The sequence below is a fragment of the Schistocerca cancellata genome, chromosome 7, assembly GCF_023864275.1.
Source record: "Schistocerca cancellata isolate TAMUIC-IGC-003103 chromosome 7, iqSchCanc2.1, whole genome shotgun sequence".
Lineage (NCBI taxonomy): Eukaryota > Metazoa > Arthropoda > Insecta > Orthoptera > Acrididae > Schistocerca > Schistocerca cancellata.
This window is the reverse complement of record NC_064632.1, coordinates 125,301,988-125,323,194: the sequence shown is the minus strand read 5'-3', so window position 1 is coordinate 125,323,194 and position 21,207 is coordinate 125,301,988. Positions and strand designations below refer to the sequence as shown.

The 21,207-nt window shown below is 38.4% G+C and overlaps 1 protein-coding gene across 1 annotated transcript in view; it reads right to left on the bottom strand.

Annotated features, from left to right (window-relative positions):
* The window catches only part of LOC126092664 (dynein axonemal heavy chain 2), a 994,477-nt gene that overhangs the window by 215,631 nt on the left and 757,639 nt on the right, over positions 1-21,207 (bottom strand). The window contains exon 68 of the mRNA XM_049908386.1: positions 20,002-20,148. Within this exon, the coding sequence (XP_049764343.1) occupies positions 20,002-20,148 (147 nt within the window). The remainder of the gene's footprint in view (positions 1-20,001; positions 20,149-21,207) is intronic.

Below are 21,207 nucleotides of genomic sequence, written 5' to 3'. Positions count from 1 at the left end.
ATATTTAGTTGTTTTTTTTTTTTTATCTGAAAGATAATTGCTTTATTATTACAAGAAAAGTCTCCATTTGGACTTATCTGTCGAAGTTCTTTTACTACAGCGTTCTGAACTTTATTTATAATTTACGAGACAAATTTTACTTTTCAAAAATGCCAATCCATAAAATTTTGATCTTTTTCTGTTGATTTTTTTCTACATTCCCCAAAAAGGAGAGCTTCCACTTTTGGGTTGAACAGGTTGAAATTGAAATTTTTCCATACATAAAACCTGTTTTATTACCAAAATTAACACATAACACGCTCATGAAAATCAAAATCTAGCCTTATTTAACACAATTTTAGTTTGAAAGATGAGTAAGAGACTCATTTTCCAAGCATTTTAAATGGTTCCAAAACGTTTGTGAAAGGTCCAAAGACTTAAAGGTTTCAATTTATTCAACTTCGGTGTACTCTGTTTTGTACTGATTAAAAATGTGTTCCATTACTTCATTATCTTCCTTTGATATCGAGTGATGCCTCCCTGTTGAACCAATTGGAACTTGAGCACTTACAATCTTCAAAACATTGTGAACAGGAAGTGAGCACTGATGGCGTTGTTGCTGTCCTTCAGCTGGAAACCTATATCCAGCAGCTGGTCCATGTGGTAGCATAAAGTTCACTACAATTTTGTTTAACTCGTAACTGGTGTCTATAATCTCCGCAATCCACCACTCACAGTCATACATACATGCCACAAACATCCCCCTTCTCTGGTTGTCAATCTGAATATTATCCTGCTGTTTCTGAGGTGTAGGCTGAATGAACGAAATTTCTTCTTTTTTGCTCTTTGCTCCTGTTGCCATTTTGTCTCACTGCACTCTCGAGCGCTCTGACGGCAGAAACCTGAAGTGCGGCTTCAGCCGAACAAAACTTTATGAGTTTTTCTACGTATCTGTAGTGTGTCGTGACCATATGTCAATGAATGGAGCTACAGTGAATTTATGAAATCGCTTCAATCATTTGTAATAGCCCTGAATTTGGTCTGGAAAGATTATGTTTTGTAGCATGGTGCTTCAGCAGGCCTCCTTCACCATCACAAGGTCCCATCATGTGACCAGTAGCACTGTACGGTCAGTCAGTTGGCACAATCGACGTATTCAATTCAAACAGCTACTAATAGTTATTAAAATGACTAGAAGCACCATCAGATATAATGATGATCTTCTCTGCCCCAGTTTGCAGTTGAAGAATTTTGTGCATTGCTAGCAAAGCATGTGCTGTCATGCCCTATGTCATCACTTATAACTGCAACACTTGTGGACTTGTTTTGAAAATATGTCACTCCTGTAAAAACTCAAACCTGGTCATTACTCCAATAAGACCCTTGTACTTCTTGCGGGAGAGTTACAGACCAGTGAAGCACTAAACATAGTTCTTCAGCCTGTACACGCCCTTTCCCTTCTGCAATGTGTTGTTGTTGCAATTTCTTCAGATGCTGGTGTGTTACTGCTTTCACTGACCATTTACCAAGTTCATCAATGAAACTGTCAAAGGCAACAGTTTTCTTAATTAATTTATTTTCCTCCCATGTTGCATAATGTAATTTCTGGAGTTATCTGCTACATCTTTAAGACCAAGCATCTGTAAAGACAGTCCTCCCTTTCCAAGGCAGTCATCACATTCTTGAAACAAACAAGTCTCTCGTGGTATGTCACAGACTACTAATGACTTCACACGTCCAACCGAGGTGTCATATGTTGTGCTCCAGTATGCTCTTCAAAATTACCATACAAAGTTCAAAATTCACACAGTACACCCATAAACAGACACTCTAGGTGGGTGCGGTCGTAGTGCATAAAATTTTGATCTTCCAAAATGTGAAGTTGTACAGATCCTCTTATAAATTGCAAAAGTTTCTTTAATATTTGAGTCATGTACCTCTTCACTTTCCAACTTTTTGACCTTCAACTGTTACATTTATAGTGTCTTTTTTATTGGCACTCTGGCGAGAACAGTCCTATTTATCTTCCAGATAAAATGATTGCACCATTTGAACTTGATCTGCTTCTACAGGATGATCATAATAGGGATCTGGTCTTCGAAAGACTTCCATTACAGACCTTACAGTTCTTGATGTGTCTACCATGTATTTTGATACTGATGGGAACATGGTTCAAAATTGTTTTCTTTGAAAATGTCTCTGTAATAATAGTTAAAACTTGCACCTTTTCACTGTAGGATGCACGATATTCAAAATTATGACTTCAATGACCACAGTTTCTTAACAGGACTAACACCTACTTCTGTAGCTGACTGATTCAGGGTATTTAATTCTTCCTCTATTGATGCAAAATCTGCATCATCTGCACCATGGGAGGCTTTACCTTGTTCAGATACTATCCTTGTTGTTATTCAGCCAAAACAATTAGAGCACAAAAAGTCATCACTGGAAACATTTTCACACAAATGAGAACACTTATTCCCAACCTGAACAAAGCCTGTGTATTTTTGTTTGTCTTATATATCACTCTTTTATGGATATGAAAATAGTCAGCACACTTCACCCTCCTGTGGCCCGAGTCAGATGACATTTCAAACAGTCCTTTTCACAACACACATTGCAACTGTGTCAATTGGCAAATTCCTCACAAAAACACAGAACTCACTGGATGGTCAGAAGTCACTGGATGGTCTCAGATTTCTTAGAAGCCTCTTCAGTAAACAAATTAGCCCTGAACAACTACAATACAGAAACCTGCAATGAACAACCACGACAAACTGACAAGAAACTGCAACAAAGTGTAAGAAATATCTGCAACAATGAAAGTGAAAAGAAATAACAGCAACAAAGAAAGTGATAAGGAATAACTGCAACAAAGACAACAGAAATAAACATTGTAACAAAGAAATTAGTAAGAAACACCTTCAGTGAAGACATACATTACCCTTGAAAGTTAAAAAATATGTTTTTTTTAAATAAAACTTGTCCAACTTAAAAGTGGAAGCTCTCCTTTACAGAGAATATAGTACTACATGGTACTAATCAACAGAAAAAACTTTTCTGGACTGGCATTTAAAAATTAAAAATAAAAAAAAAATTTAAAAAATAAAAAAAAAATTGTAAATTATAAAACATTTCAAAAGGCAACAGTAAAAGAACTTTGACAGATATGTCCAAATGGAGGATACCATTGTAATCATAAAGCAATTATCTTTCAAATAAAAAAATTCTAACAAAATATCTAGAACTGTTACAGAGATACAGGATTTTTAAAATCTTTCTGAAATTCGCATCTTCAGAATGTTGGCAGTGTCATCTTTGCAGGCCTGTGTCTCAAGGCAGGAGTTTTTTTGGAGAAAACAAACAAATACGTGTTTATTACTTACTCCTGAATTTTAACATATGCTAAATTCAGTAAGATCCGAGATTATACTCTCTTTCTTTACAATAGCCATTGCATTTCATATGAAGATTTCAACCTTCTTAACACTTTACAACAATATTCACTTCACAAAAGAAAACAACATTCATTGGAAAGCAACAAACAGCATATTGACATCAAAACAAGAAGCATTTCAAATTGTAACTGTTTACAGCACCATATTTTCACCTGGGGCAGGAAGCGCAACTATTATTTTTGGAGTATATGACATGAGTGAACCGATTAATGAGCATACCTACAATATTTCAGCTTCCTGTGATGCATACAGACCACACAACAACACTTTGACCTCTGTCAATTTAATTATAACAGCCAGGCATATAAAATAGCATGTGTGTACATATGTCAGCATCTTTTTTTCTTTTTTTTTTTTTGTGGAGAGGATCATCAGAGAGAGGGTGGGAGGATGGCAGAATGGGGGGGGGGGGGGGGGGGGGAGATGGGACATGAACATGATGGGTAGGGAGAGTGACACAGGAAGAGATGAATAGGGAGACGCACTGAGGAGGAGATGGACAGACAGAGGGGGAGGAGTAAATGGACAGAAAGGGGAGGAGGACATAGACAGAAATAGGGGGAAGACAGTATGGATAGAAGTGGGAGGAGGAAACTGGCAGAAAGAGAGCACATGAGGAGATGGACAGAGATGGGGTGAGACAAGTTGGGTCGAGTTAAGGGTGACAACGAGATGGACTGAGAGAGAGAGGAGGAGGAGATGGAGAGAGAAGTGGGGGAGAAAGAGGTGGGAAGAGGAGATGGTCAGAGAGACGGGAAAGATGAGATGAAACAAGAGAAGGGGGAGGAGGGGGAAATCAAAAGACAGAAGGCGGAAGCGAGAGGTATAGGTGCATGTAAAGGATGAAGAGGGGAAGTTAGCAAATAAAAGAGGAAGAGATAGGGGCACACAGATGGAAGAGAGAGAGGGTTGATAGGGAGATGGAGGCAAGAGGATTTGGTTGGTTTGGGGGATTAAAGGGACCAGACTGCTACGGTCATCGGTCCCGGACGCAAGAGGAGACAGTTATGTAGAGGTGAGGAGGAAGAGAAGGACAGAGAAAGGAGGTCAGGATGAGATGGACAGGGAGAAGGTACAGGACAAGATGGACAGAGACAGAGGAGGAGGAGGAGGAGACAGACAAAGAGAGGGGGAGGAGGGGGAGATGGGAAGAGAGGATGTGAGGACGATACGAACAGAGAAAGGGGTTACAATGAGTAAATGGACAGAAAGTGGTGGAAGAAAAGAAGGCCAGAGGAGGGGAGGGGGAAGAATGAAGTTGACAGAGAGGAGGGGCAGAAGGGTACGGACAGAGAGGGTGGGGGTGGGGGGGGGTAGAGGTGATGAGCAGAGAGGAGAGAAAGGAAGAGATGGGCAGAGAGGGGGGACAAGGATGAAATGGCCAGAGAGAGGGAGAGGAAGTCGGAGGAGGAGACAGAGAGGAGGAGGAGGAGGAGGAGGAGGAGGAGGAGGAGGAGGAGGAGGAGGAGGAGGAGATTCACAGACAGAAGGCGGTGGAGGGGATGGACAGAGAGAGGGGGAAGATCAACAGAGAGATAGGGAGGAAGGGATGGGCTGAGAGAAGGTGGAGGGTTGGAAGTATAGGAGGCATATGGAAGTGTGAAGGTGTAAGAAGAAAGTTGAAAAAGAAGGAGGTTTGAGAACACAGGTGGAAGAAAAATGGGGTGTGAAGTGTAAGGTGGAGAGTTTGTGATGAAGCAGTTGAAGGCTAGGTTGTGAGAAGACATGCAGAAGAGGAAATAAATAAAGATCTGTAAAATGTCAGGATATTTAGCTAATTGTATTTACAAATGTATACAAAGATCACAGATTACAACAGTACGAAGATGCATGTGGTGGGGTACTAACCATTCAGGAATTCCAACAGATACAATTTCTGTTGCCACCAGTACAGCTGCCAGTGATATATTGGAGTACAGTGACAAAAAGACACAGGAAGAATGGACAATAACCATTGCTGCAGAATATCTCCTTACAGGAATCATGGAGCCAGTTTCAGAGTCAGAGAATACACAAAGTGCTACTGTAAGAAGGTATTATAAATCTGTGGAAACATTTAAGGAACTGCAGAAGTTAATTGATTTGAATTGTTTAGCTTGGTCTACATCTATACCTACATTTACAATTGAAAGCCATTGTACGGTGCATGTCGGAGGTTATTCTGCACTACTACTAATCATTTCCTTTCCTGTCAAAAAAACAACTGTCTATAAGCTTCTGTATGAGACCTAATTTCTCTTCTTTACATTTTCCTTAGGAGAAATGTATGATTTTGGCAGTGGAATCATTCTGCAATCAGCTTCAAATGCTGTTTTCCTAAATTTTCTCATAGTGTTCCTAGACAAAAATGTTGTCCTCCCTCCATGGGTTCCAATTTGAATTCGTGAGGTATCTCTGCAATACCTCCATGTTGTTCGAGACTAATGGTGACAAATGTAGTAGGCCACCTCTGAATTGATTTGATGTCTTCCTTTAACCAGACCTTGTGTGGGTATCAAACACACAAACAGTACTCAACAATGGGGCACACTAGTGTCTTATATGTAGTCTATTTTACAGATGAACCAATTTTCCTATAATTCTCTCTACTACAGTCCTTACATGCTTATTCCATTTCATATTGCTTTGTAGTGGTGTGCCTAGATATTCAGTCACTGTGACTGCATCAAGCAGCATACTCTTGTTATTGTGGTCTTCAGTCCAGAGACTGGTCTGATGCAACTCTCCAAGCTTCTCTATCATGTGCAAGCTTCTTCATCTCCACGTACCTACTGCAACCTACATCGTTATAAATCTGCTTAGCGAATTCATCTCTTGATCTCCCTCTATGATTTTTATCTTCCACACTGCCTTCCAATACTAAATTTGTGAACCCTTGATGTCTGATGTCTCAATACATGTCCTACCAACCAATCCCTTCTTCTAGTCAAGTGGTGCCACAAATTCCTCTTCTCACCAATTCTATTAAGTACTCCTCATTAGTTACATGATCTACCCATCTATTCTTCAGCTTTCTTCTGTAGCACCACATTTTGAAATCTTCTATTCTCTTCTTGTCTAAACTATTTATCGTCCATGTTTCACTTCTGTAAATAGTTGCACTCCATACAAATACTTTCAGAAACGACTTCCTGATGCTTAACTCTATACTCGATGTTAACAAATTTTTCTTCTTCAGAACCGCTTTCCTTGCCATTGCCAGTCTACGTTTTATAACTTCTCTGCTTCAGCCACCATCAGTTATTTTGCTCCCCAAATAGCAAAACTCATTTACTACTTTAAGCATCTAATTTCTTAATCTAATTCCCTCAGCATCACCCGATTTAATTCGACTACATTCCATTATCCTCGTTTTGCTTTTGTTGATGTTCATCTTACATCCTCCATTCAAGACACTGTCCATTCCGTTCAGCTGCTCTTCCAGGTCCTTTGCTATCTCTGACACAATTAAAATGTCATCGGCGAACCTCAAAGTTTTTATTTCTCCTCCATGGATTTTAATTCCTACTCCAAATTTTTCTTCTGTTTCCTTTACTGCTTGCTCAATATAGAGATTGAATAACATTGGGGATAGGCTACAACACTGTCTCACTCCCATCCCAACCACCGCTTCCCATTCATACCCCTCGAATCTTATGACTGCCATCTGGTTTCTGTACAAATTGTAAATAGCATTTCACTCCCTGTATTTGATCCCTGCTACCTTCAGAATTTGAAAGAAGAGTGTTTCAGTCAATATTGTCAAAAGCTTTCTCCATGTCTGCAAAGGCTAGAAATGGAGGTTTGCCTATCCTTAATTTATCTTCTAAGATAAGTTGTAGGATTAGTATTGCCTCATGTGTTCCAACATTTCTATGGAATCCAAACTGATCTTCCCTGAGGTCAGCTTCTACCAGTTATTCCATTTGTCTGTAAGGAATTTGTGTTAGTATTTTGCAGCCATGACTTATTAAACATATAGTTCAGTAATTTTCACATCCATCAATGCCTGCTTTCTTTGGGATTGGAATTATTATATTCTTCTTGAAGTCTGAGGGTATTTCACCTGTTTCATACATCTTGCTGGCCAAATGAGAGTTTTGTCAGGGCTGGCTCTCCCAAGGCTATCAGTAGTTCTAATGGAATGCTGTCTACTCCTGGGGCCTTGTTTCAACTTAGGTCTTTCAATGTACTGTCAAACTCTTCACACAGGATCGTATCTCCCATTTCATCTTCATCTATGTCCTCTTCTATTTCCAAAATATTGCCCTCAAGTACACTGCCCTTGCAGAGACCCTCCATATATCGGGTGATCAAAAAGTCAGTATAAATTTGAAAAATTGAATAAATCATGGAATAATGTAGATAGAGAGGTACAAATTGACACACATGCTTGGAACGACATGAGGTTTTATTAGAACCAAAAAAATACAAAAGTTAAAAAAATGTCCAACAGATGGTGCTTCATCTGATCAGAATACAAATAATTAGCATAACAAAGTAAAACAAAGCAAAGATGATGTTCTGAACAGGAAATGCCCAATATGTCCACCATCATTCCTCAACAATAGCTGTAGTTGAGGAATAATGTCATGAATAGCACTGTAAAGCATGTCCAGAGTTATGGTGAGGCACTGGCGTCGGATGTTGTCTTTCAGCATCCCTAGAGATGTTGGTCGATCATGATACAGTTGCAATTCAGGTAACCCCAAAACAAATAATCACACGGACTGAGGTCTGGGAGCCTGGGAGGCCACGCATGATGAAAGTGGCGGCTGAGCACATGATCATCACCAAACGACACACACATGAGATCTTTCATGCGTCTAGCAATATGGGGTGGAGCACCATCCTGCATAAACATTGTACGTTCCAGCAGGTGCTTATCAGTCAGGCTGGGGATGATGTGATTCTGTAACATATCGGAGTACCTCTCACCTGTCACAGTAGCAGTTACAAAAGCAGAATCACGCATTTCCTTGAAGAAAAAAGGCCCGATAATGGTAGATGTGGTAAATCCAACCCATACTGTGACTTTCTCGTTGCACAATGCAGTTTCCATGACAGTTCTAGGATTTTCCGTAGCCCAGATCCTGCAGTTGTGGGTGTTGACAGATCCTCAGAGCGTGAAATGAGCTGCATCGGTATACAGATTAGATTAGATTAGTTTTTCATTCCATAGATCCGTGCTGAGGAGATCCTCATCGATTTGGAACATGACAATTTAAAAAAAAAAAAAAAAAAAGCTGAAATAATAATACTAAGAGTATGAATATATACAATACATCACTTGTTTCTATTAAAAAATTCATCAATGGAGTAGAAGGAGTTGGTCACTAGTAAGTCTTTCAGGCTCCTTTTAAACTGATCTTTATTTGTAACTAAATTTTTTATGTTTGCTGGCAAATTATTGAAGATGAGTGTTCCTGAGTAGTGGACCCCTTTTTGAACTAAAGTAAGTGCTTTTAAGTCCTTGTGGAGATCATTTTTGTTCCTGGTATTGTATGTATGAACTGAGCTGTTTGTTGGAAAAAGAGATATATTATTTAGGACAAATTTCATTAAGGGGTAAATATACTGAGAGGCAATAGTTAGTATAGCCAGTTCTTTGAAGAGGTTTCTACAGGATGTCCATGAATTTACTCCACGAATAATACGTATTACACGTTTCTGGACTCTGAAAAGTTTTGTTTGACTTGAAGAGTTACCACAAAATATTATACCATATGACATTATGGAATGAAAGTAGGAAAAGTATGCAAGCTTTTTCATTTTTATGTTGCCTATGTCTGCTAACACTCAAATTGCAAATACAGATTTGTTAAGGCGTTTCTGCAATTCTGTGGTGTGCTCCTCCCAACTGAATTTATTATCAAGTTGTAATCCCAGGAATTTAAGACTGTCAAGCTCTTCTATCTGCTCTTCTTCATACTTTATGGTTATGATGGGTGGAAACCTCTTACAGGTTCTGAATTGCATATAGTGAGTATTTGCGAAGTTTAATGTCAGTGAGTTGGCTTTAAACCATTTATTAATACCCACGAAAATATCGTTAACAGATCTTTCTAGAACTACACTTGACATACTATTTATTGCAATACTTGTGTCATCTGCAAACAAAATGGACTCTGCTTCTGGCAGTGTAACTGATGAGAGATCATTAATGTACACAAGAAAAAGCAATGGCCCTAAGATGGATCCTTGTGGGACACCACATGTAATTTCTTCCCGTTCTGATGATGACTTAATTCACTAGTCCCTTGCACTGACACCCTTTGTTTCCTGTTAGTGAGGTAAGACTTGAACCATTTTGCAGCACTGCCCGTGACACCATAGAATTCTAATTTATTTAAAATGATGATGTGGTTCACACAATCAAATGCCTTTGACAAATCACAGAAAATACCTGCTGCTTGTAATTTATTATTTAATGAATTAAGTACATTTTCACTGTAGGTGTAAATAGCCTTCTCGGTATCAGAACCCTTCAGAAATCCAAACTGTGTTCTTGATAATATGTTATTTGTGGTCAGATGGTTGAGAAGCTGCCTGTACATTACTTTCTCTAAAAATTTTGAGAATGCTGGCAAAAGTGAAATCGGTCTGTAGTTTGATGGTATCTCTTTATCCCCTTTCTTGAATAGAGGCTTAACATCTGCATATTTTAGCCAGTCAGGAAATGTCCCAGTTATAATTGACTGGTTACACAAGTAATTTAGAATTGTACTAAATTCACAAGAACATGCCTTAATTAACTTTGTTGAGATTTCATTGTAACCACTAGAATGCTTTGTTTTTAAAGATTTTATTATGGAAGTTATTTCTTTTGGTGAAGTGAGTGACATATTCATGTACCTGAAGCTATTTGTAAAGGCTAGTTTCAGATATTGAAGGGCATTATTTACTGATCGTGACAGTCCCATTCTATCAGAAACAGATATAAAGTACTTGTTAAATAGATTTGCCACACTATGCCCATCAGTTACTAATGTGTCATCTACCCTTAGTGCTATTTGCTCCTGTTCCTTTCTAGTTCTACCAGTCTCCTCTTTCACTATATCCCATATTGTTTTTATTTTGTTCCCTGACATTGCTATCTTCTTCTCATAGTGCATTTGTTTAGATGTCTGAATTACTTTTTTAATATTTTACAGTATTCCTTGTATTTAGCTAAATCATCAACATTGGAGCTATTCTTGGTCGATAGATACATTTTCCTTTTTGTCTTACAGGAAATCTTTATTCCTTGTGTAATCCATGGTTTTATTATAGACTTCTGTTCAATTTGAGTAACTTTTAGAGGAAAACAGTTTTCAAACATGGTACTGACATTGTTCATGAATGTGTTATATTTTTCATTCATGTCATGAGCACTATGAACATCTTTCCAGTTCATATCTTTGAGCAGTTTTCTAAAACATTCAATTTTTGGTTGATTGACTACTCTCTTGTACTCAGATTTAGCAGTCTTGATAATCTGCTTAGAATTTACATCTAAAACAAGGAGCTGCATGTCATGATCTGATAGTCCATTTATAACAGGTTTTATGATATGATTTTGTTCCTTTGATTTGTCTATAATAATGTTATCAATGGCTGTCCTTGAGGATTTAGTGATCCTAGTAGGAAAGTTTACAGTGTGAGTTAAATTGAAAGACAACATTACCAACTGCAGTAAATGTTTACTGGAAGATTGCATTAGAAAATCTGTATTAAAGTCACCAGCAATCAAAATTTCTTTGTTTCTTCCTTTTAAATAACCTAAAAGAGCTTCTAGATGATTTATGAATACATTATAATTTCCTCCAGGTGCTCGGTAAATAGTTCCAATTATATAGGATCTGTTATGGAACTCTACTTCTGTTACACATGCTTCTAGATGCTGCTCTAAACAGAATTTATTAATATCAATGTTCTTGAATTTATGGCAGTTTTTAATAAATGTGGCAACTCCTCCTCCATCCATATCTACTCTGCAGAAGTAGGAAGCTAGCTTAAATCCTGAAATGTCTAACATATCTATACCAGTGGTCACTTGATGTTCAGAGAGGCAGATTATGTCAATTTGGTTAGAGGAATTCATTTCATCCATACAAATGAGTAGTTCATCAACTTTATTTATGAGTCCCAGAATGTTCTGGTGTAATAAAAATAACTGATACTGCATACTAATGGGATTGTAACTGCTTTGGCAAAGATGAACTGGCAGTTTCTGATTACTTTCTGTTAAACATTGTTTAAATGGAGGCTGTATGCTAAAATCTGACTCCTGTTCATCTGTTTTCTCAAACTGAGTGTGTCTGCCAATCTCTCTTAAAACTCGTTTTCTTTCCTCCTTCCCTATCCTAAAATAGGCATCCCTCTGACTCCTGTGACCACTGGTATTTTACCACTTGTGACAGTGTTCCCCCACAAGTTTTCTGCAATCAACCCAGACAGTTTTCCCTTCCCTTTCCTATTGAGGTGAAGGCCATGCCTAGTGTAGTCCCACCTATCGATAGCATCCACAGGAATCAAAAGAATATGGGACCCTATATCCGTCCTAAGCAGCCACTCCAACTCCAAGTTCACCCTCCCTACGGAAGAGTTCAAATGAGGCCGATCATGGTGTCTCAGCACAGACACAAATACCACACTCATATGCTTCGCTGCTGATGCTATCTTCACCAGGTTCACCCTCTATGGAATATTCAGAGTGTCTGCCAATGCTATTTCCCAGACCACCCACTATAACATTCACCCAATGAAAGAAACTACAGCACCCATTACACCATACGCCGGAACTAACGATCCTACGGCATGTCACACTTCTCACTCGTGGTAAAAACAGAAATCGTATAAAGTGATTTAAGTACTGACTAAAGTGTAAACAAAGAACCCTAGAAAGTATTCAGGCAGATATAAATAAATTGAAAGAGTACTGAATAAAAAAACTGGCGATTACATATAGGTTTAAGTCACTGTTTACTTATGATACGAACGCGTGAAATTAAGCCTAAAATCCGTGCTATAGGCGTGAGGAGGAAAATAAACTTCTTACCCCATTTAATCTTCTTTAACACTTCACTAACACTTCCACTAATGTAACAACATTTATATTATATTTATACCAAATGGAAACGTTTACCTATAAGTTTAATTCACTCCTTACTTATGATTTGCGCACGTGAAATTAGGCCTAGGATTCGTGCTACAGGCAGGAGAAGAAAAATACGCTTCTTACCCCATTTAATCTTTTTTTATACTTCACTAACACTGCCACTTATTTAACAACACTTATATTATATTTGTAACACCTGTACATGTTTAAAAATAGCTTAATAACAATGCTTTTTATAATTTTTTAGTGCAGCAAATACTCTATGAGTCTGCGTCGGCGCAGAGTTGCTACCAACGTTACTCAACAATCGTCATCTTCCGTCATCTTTTGAAACGCCCACACCGCAAATGCACTCCGCTTCACTAAATCGCCAGGTAACAGTTCATGATGCCGATGGATTTTGTACAGATTGAATCGGAGGGTACACCTAAGTGCCAACCAAACAGTAGTGTATGGAATGCCGGTGCAACGTGCGTCTGCACGAGCGCTGACTTCCCCATGCATAGACGAACCCACTAGAGTCTCCATTTCTTCCTGAACTGTCTCAGCAGCATTACTCCTTGTGCTCGGTCAGCCACTATGGGGTCTATTGTCTAAACAACCTGTGGCTTCGAAATTCGAAAACATTCTCGCCACAGCTGCATTTGTCAACCGACCTTTACCCGTTCGAATCCCCTTCCTATGCGATAGGATCATAATGCTGAGCTAGCACATTCCCCATTCTTATAATACAGCTTCACTAAAAGCACCTTTTTAGGTAACATCAACATGCTGCGACTGCTGTCACATCTGATTCTCTCTCTCATTACAGCTACTTTTATACACAATTGTCATGCGCAGTCACTGACGTTTTGCTGTCCAGCGCCATCCGTCGGGCATTTTGTGAACTTTTTTTTTTTGTTCCAATTAAAACCCCATGTCATTCCGAGCATGTGTGTCAATTTTTACCTCTCTATCTACATTATTCCGTGGTTTATTAAGTTTTCAAATTTATACTGACTTTTTGATCACCCAATACTTCTTCCACCTTTTTGCTTTCACTTCTTTGCTTGGATCTGGTTTTCCACCTGAGCTCTTGATATTCATATAAGTAGTTCTCTTTTCTCCAAAGAACTTTCCAATTTTCCTGCAGGCAGTATCTATCTTATCCCTAGTGATATATGCCTCTAAGTCCTTACATTGTTCTCTAGCCATCCCTGCTTAACCATTTTGCACTTTCTGTCAATCTCATTTTTGAGACTTTTGTATTCCTTTTTGGCTGTTTCATTTACTGCATTTTTATATTTTCTCCTTTCATCAATTAAATTCAATGCCTCCCACGGATTTCTACAAGCCCTCACATTTTTACCCATTTGATCCTTTGCTGCCTTCACTATTTCATCTCTCATAGCTACCCATTCTACTTCCACTGTATGTCTTTCCCCCATTTTTGTCAATCATTCCATAATACTCTCTCTTAAACTCTTTATAACCTCTGGCTATTTCAGTTTATCAAGGTCCCATCTCCTCAAATTCCCAATTTTTGCAGTTTCTTCAGTTTTAATCTACAGTTCATAACCAATAGATTGTGGTCAGAGTCCACATATGCTGCTGGAAATGTCTTACAGTTTAAAACTGGTTCCTGAATCTCTGCCTTACCATTATGTAATCTATCTGAAACCTTCCAGTGTCTCCAGGCCTCTTCCACGTATAAAATCTTCTTTCATGATTCTTAAATCAAGTGATGATTAAATTATGCTCTGTGGCTCTGTGCAAAATTCTATCAGGTGGCTTCCTCTTTCATTTCCTACCCCCATTCCATATTCACCTACTACTTTTCCACCTCTTCCTTTCCTTACAATCGAATTCCAGCCCCCCATGGATACTAAATTTTCATCTCCCTTCACTATCTGAATAATTTCTTGTATCTCATCATACATTTCTTCAATATCTTTGTCATCTGTGGAGCTAGTTAGCATTTAAACTGGTACTACTGTGGTAGGTGTGGGCTTTGTGTCTATCTTGGCTACAATAATGCGTTCACTATGCTGTTCATAGTAGCTTACCAGCGCTCCTATTTTTTTTTTTTTAACCTACTCCTGCATTACCCCTATTTGATTTTGTATTTATAACCCTGTATTCACCTGACCAGAAGTCTTGCTCCTTCTGCCATCAAACTTCACTAATTCCCACTATATCTAACTTTAATCTATCAATTTTCCTTTTTAAATTTTCTAACCTACCTGCCCAGCTAAGGGATCTGACATTGCATGCTCCGATCAATAGAACGCATTTTCTTTCTCCTGATAATGATGTCCTCCTGATAGTCCCCGCCCGGAGATCCGAATGGGGGACTGTTTTACCTCCAGAATATTTTACCCAAGAGGACGCAATCATCATTTAATCATACAATAAAGCTGTATGTCCTTGGGAAAAACTATGGTTGTAGTTTCCCCTTGCTTTCAGCCATTCACAATACCAGCACAGCAAGGCCATTTTGGCTAATGTTACAAGGCCAGATCAGCCAATCATTCTTTATTCTTTTTTCTTTATTCTTTATTCATGGAATAGGCAATTTACATGGATATCATATAACATTTTCCTTGAATAATACCTTAAAGCTAAATGAGCACTGCAAATAGTGCCCATAGATGATAACATACACCATAACATAAGATAAATACATTCAGTGACATCACATAATGAAATCCTTAAAAATTAATGTCAACTGATTTTATATTCATAAATTCTGTTATATTGTAAAAAGAATTGATTAGTAACCAGTTTAGTAGCTTGCTCCTGAAGCTACTTATGTGAGCTGACTGAGAAGAAAATGGGAGTTTATTAAATATTTTTAGACTATTGATTAGATGGGAATTCCCTGTTCTTGTCAGCCTGTGCCTAGGTATGTCTAATTTTGTTTTGCCTCTGGTATTATGGTGGTGTATGTTTTCCCTCATTTCCAAATCTGCTATATTGCTTTTTGCATACAATGCTGAGGCATATATATAAAGATTAATAACTGTTAATATTTTCAGCTGAATGAACAGTGGCCGGCAGTACTCTGATCTACCAGAATTGCTCATTGCCCATATCACTTTCTTCTGAATTTTTAGAACTTCAGTGATGTGAAGAGTGTGTCCCAATATCAGCAGTCCATACTCTGTATGTGACTGAAAGAGTCCAAAATAAATAACTCTTAAATATTCTTTTGTCACCAGGCTTCTCAGTTTCCACATTAAATACGTAACTCGAGACAATTTTGTGCCGGTATGGTTGATGTTTGTTTCCCATATTAACTTAGAGTCTACATGAATTTCTAGAATTTTAACTGCTTTCACCTCTACCTCTTTTGACAATCCCAGTATAATCTGTTGGTTTTTATCAGGATTGCAAAGCAGTGTATTTGATGAGAACCAATTTAGTGCTGCTTCCAGGCCATCTTGCATTATATCTTGCAGAACTGATATGTTGTCAGGCTGAACAAGCAAAGTTGTGTCATCAGCATGACAAATAAGAGTATTGGGGATACAATGGGGTAAATCATTGACTGCAATTATAAAAAAGAAGGGCCCAAGGACAGAACTTTGTGGGACTCCTGTCTTAAATTCTAGCAATAGTGAGTCTTTGTTTCTGACAGAGGCAAACTGCTTCCTATTGTTTAGGTATGATTCAATTACTGCCAATGCAGAGTCTTGTACACCATAGAATTTGAGTTTAGCAAGTAAGATATCATGAGAAATGCAGTCAAATGCCTTACTTAAATCACATAAAAGAAGTGAGGCTTTATTTTTATTCTTGAAGGCTGTTATTAATTCATTCCCAATTGAAAGAACAGCAGTGGTGGTATTTCTTCCCTTGAGGAAGCCAAATTGATTAATAGAGAGTAAGTTAAGTGACTCAAAGTAGTAGTTTAGTTGGTTATAAATAAGAGATTCAAATATTTTTGCGAAAATGGGAACTATTGAAACTGGTCGGTAATTTTTGAAATCATGTTTGTCCCCTTTTTTATACACTGGGATAACTTTCGATATTTTCAGAGTTTTAGGATAGACTCCAAACTCTAGACACCTATTAAATAGAAAGGCCAATGGTTCATTAATTATATGCACTGTTTTTTTAATTATGTAATTGGACAACCAAGAGCAGTCCATGCTCTTGGAGTATGAGAACTTTGCCACTACCTTTTTAGTCTCAGGATTGTCCTCCATTTAAAGGTATTGTTTGCAGGTTGTTGTTGCTTAAGTAGATCACTTGCATTAGTGTTTGTTGTTTCAATTTTGTTTCTAATATTGCCAGCCGAAGTGGCCGCACAGTTCTGGCGCTGCAGTCTGGAACCGCGAGACCGCTACGGTCGCAGGTTCGAATCCTGCCTTGGGCATGGATGTGTGTGATGTCCTTAGGTTAGTTAGGTTTAACTAGTTCTAAGTTCTAGGGGACTAATGACCTCAGCAGTTGAGTCCCATAGTGCTCAGAGCCATTTGTACCTAATATCACTTACAGTGTCCATGAAAAAACGATTAACTTTACCCAGGTCAAGAGCTATGCTATGTTCATCATTCCTCCAATGCTCTTGTGCAACAACATTCCATGCAGCTTTGCACTTATTAGGAGCCCTTCTATGTATCTTTCATATGCTGTTCTTTTTGCCATTCCAAGCTTAGTTCTGTAGGTTCTCTTACATTCAAGATACTGTTTGTACAATTCATCTTTCTGCTCCGTTCCATACTTAAGAGAATTTTTATACATGTAGTACAACGATAACATATTTTCCCTCATATTGGTAAGTTCATCTGGTACCACTTAATGTTTTTCTTTATAGGTCATCCAGACTGTTGCCCCTGCAACTAATGAAAAGGCTGCTGCCTCTCTTCAGCAACCACACATTTGTCTGGCCTCTCAACAGATAACCTTCCGTTGTGGTTGCACCTATGGTACGGCTATCTGTGTCGCTGAGGCACGCAAGCCCACCAATAGGAAGCTCCATATTTCATGAGGGGGGAAGTGGTATACTACTAACATTGTATTCAAAATGTAGGTCTAAATGTAGGAACATGTAAGTTAATGCAGATGAGTTGGAAAAACAAACTTGTAATGTTTGAAGCAGCACACTACTAACACTGTATTTGAAATTACAAGTTTGCTTTTCCAACTCATCTGTGTTAACCTACATTTTTCTGCATTTAGACCTAGTTGTCACTCATTACACCAATTAGAAATTTTGTCTACGTCATCTTGCAACCCTCCTAGAGTCACTCAATGAATACAGCTTCCTGTACACCACAGCATCATCAGCAACCTGCCGCAGATTGTTGCTAACCCTATCCGCTAGATCATTTATGTATACAGGAAATAACAGTGGTCCTTTCACACATCCCTGGAGCACTCCTGACAATACCATGTCTCTGATGAACACTCACTGTTGAGGACAATGTACTGGATTCTATTATTTAGCAAGTATTCAAGCCACTCACGTACCTGGGAAATTATTCCGTACATTTGTAACTTCATTAACTGTCTGCAGTGGGGCAATGTGGTAAATGCCTTCCAGAAATCTATGAATATCGAATCTGCCTGTTGCCATTCATTCATTCACAATTCACAGGATATCATGTGAGAAAAGGCACAGGATATCATGTGAGAAAAGGGCGAACTGGGTTTCACGCAAGTGATGCTTTACAAAACCATATTGATTTGTGGACAGATGCATTTCTGTCTGAAGGAAATTTACTATATTTGAACTGAGTATATGTTCTAGAATTCTGCAGCAAACCAGTGTTAAGGATATTGGTGGATAATTTTGCAGGTTCATTCTTTTACCCTTCTTGTATACAAGAGTTGCCTGCACTTTCTTCCAGTCACTTGGGACTTTGTGCTAGGCAAGAGATTCACAATGAATACAAGCTAAGTAAGAGTGAATACTGTAGAGTACTCTTTGTAACACTGAATTGCAATTCCATCTGGACATGGCAACTTATTTGCTTTTCTATGCCAGAGATACTTAGTACTATGTCCTCCATAAGGGAGTCTGTGCGAACAATTTCTTAAATTAGAAATTTCAAAATTTACTTACTTTTTTCTATCTCCTATTGCCGCACCAGATTGGTCAATGAGTGACTGGATGGAATTAGAAGCCTTAGACCTGGTTAGCAATTTTATGTAGAACCAGAATTTTCCAAGGTTCTCGGCAAGATCTTTTACTAAGGTAGTTGTAAGTTTCACGCATCGATTTTTATACAGATGCACGAATTTCCACAAACTTTTTCCTGTCATTGGGGCTTAGTGAGAGAGAAATAATAGTTTTGCTCTTGTGAGATACTTAGTACTATGTCCTCCATAAGGGAGTCTGTGCGAACAATTTCTTAAATTAGAAATTTCAAAATTTGCTTACTTTTTTCTATCTCCTATTGCCGCACCAGATTGGTCAATGAGTGACTGGATGGAATTAGAAGCCCTAGACCTGGTTCACAATTTTATGTAGAACCAGAATTTTCCAAGGTTCTTGGCAAGATCTTTTACTAAGGTAGTTGTAAGTTTCGCGCATCGATTTTTATACAGATGCACGAATTTCCACAAACTTTTTCCTGTCATTGGGGCTTAGTGAGAGAGAAATAATAGTTTTGCTCTTGTGAGTGTGTGTTGTAAGCTATATTTAAAAAACTAGTGTATTGAAATCCAAAAAGAATTCTAGATGACTTACTTCATGATTCAAGCGGCAGCAGGAGAACAAAGAGAATATTAGCGCATGTGGCCATCATTCCTTCTTTGTGTCTTCTTCTGCCACCGATTGGTGAGAAGATTTTTTATCTATCCAATTACATTATATTGTCAAATGTTGATTATTTTCATTGTTATTTCATGATCATCCTATTGCTTCAGATACAAGTATGAACAAAGTGAGAAAGAGAAGGAATAGCAACAAGAGGTCAATTGAAATACTACGATTATGGAAAATGAAGCCTCCAAATTAGGTGGCTCATTGAATCAGATTGTTTGTACCGAAAAATTTTTAATTTTCTATATGTCTTCTCTAATTATATCATGCATATTAGATACATATGAAGCTATCTACACATCTGAAGCTATCTATTGTGGTGTGGTTCCATTTGTGGACTGAGACCCACACAATTCTTCTCACAAAAGGTATCAATAAATATAAGAATAACTTTCAACTCTAAATTATCCCACAAACCACACTGTATGATATGTGAATTCACAATACTGTGTAAGATCTTGATGGATCGTACAAGTTGTCTGATATAAGGAAACCAAATTACAAATACCTTGTCTGGTATAAGCACAGCAAAATACAAATTGTAAAAATTACTAGCACTATTTTAGAAGTCATGTCTTTGCACTTGCAGTTGTAAATTCAGGAAAATGAGAGAATAAATTTGACATGCACACTTAACACATTTATTTTTTGTAACTAGTATTAATGTATTTAATACCACACACAGTCAACAGAAAATTGGAAGACAGCTTAATTCAGATCATTATACTTACAGCTTTCTTCCACATAGTGATTAACTGATCACGATATTGTGACACAAAAGGTCCCAAATATGAAACAAAAGCTGTAGCAATTAGAACATTTCCTGGCAAACAGTTAAACTCTCCATCCAGAAGTTTCACAGTTTGTTCCCATCGGACCTTGAAAGAGTTAAAGTTATAAGCAAACAATGTGCCCAAGAAAAAATGTTGAAAATGGGAGACACTGCTAAAGGTAAATGGAGAACAAACACAAGCTGAGACATAGAATAACTCTGTTATAATTAATACTACAGTGTTACAGGAAAAGTCCTGATTTTTCACTAACACAAAACATAGTAATATAAATGATTTAGGAATAAAGGAGACCATTTACCGAGCTGCACAAGTGTTGAGTTGTCAACTGGTACAAACAAAAGAGAAATAAAACTTTCCAGCTTTTGGGATCAGTCCCTTCTTGAGCTAGAGTGATGGGTGAGGCTGGTATAGAGAGAAAGAGGCGGGAGACAGAAAGAGGGGTTGTAGGTAGGTCGCTAGCAACTCAGAGGGAGGCAGTTGGTTTTCTGGCTAGAAATGTGAGAGGGAAGAACAGCAAGTGCATGAATTAGGCATGTGAAGCATGGGTGCCATAGCCAGTGATGGATGGTGCAGAATAAAGGTGACATGGAGACATGATTGGGAGGGAGTGACTAGACAGAAGAAGGGGAAACTGGTAGGGGGAAGTTGTGGTTACAGTAAGAGAGGCCAGGAGGGCTATGGGAGTGAAGGATGTGTTGCAAAGATAACTCCCATCTGCATATTTCAGAAAAGCTGGTGCCAGAGGGAAGAATCCAGATGGCCTATATTGTGAAACAGAAACTGAAATTGAGCATTTTATGTTCAGCTGTATGTTGTGCCACTGGGTGCTCAACTTTTGTTTTTGGAAATTAGTGGTAAGTTCCTATGGGACCAAACTGCTGAGGCCATTGGTCCCTAGGCTTACACACTGCCTAAACTAACTTGAACTACCTTACACTAAGGACAACACATACACCCATGTCGAATGGAGGACTCGAAGCTCCGACGCGGGGAGCTTTTGTTTTTGGCCACAGTTTGGCAGTGCCATTCATTCTGGCCGACAGCTGGTTGATTGTCATACCATCATAACAAGCTGTGTAGTGGTTGTAGCAGAGTTGGTATATAACATGGCTGCTTTCACAAATGACCCAGCCTCTCATGGGG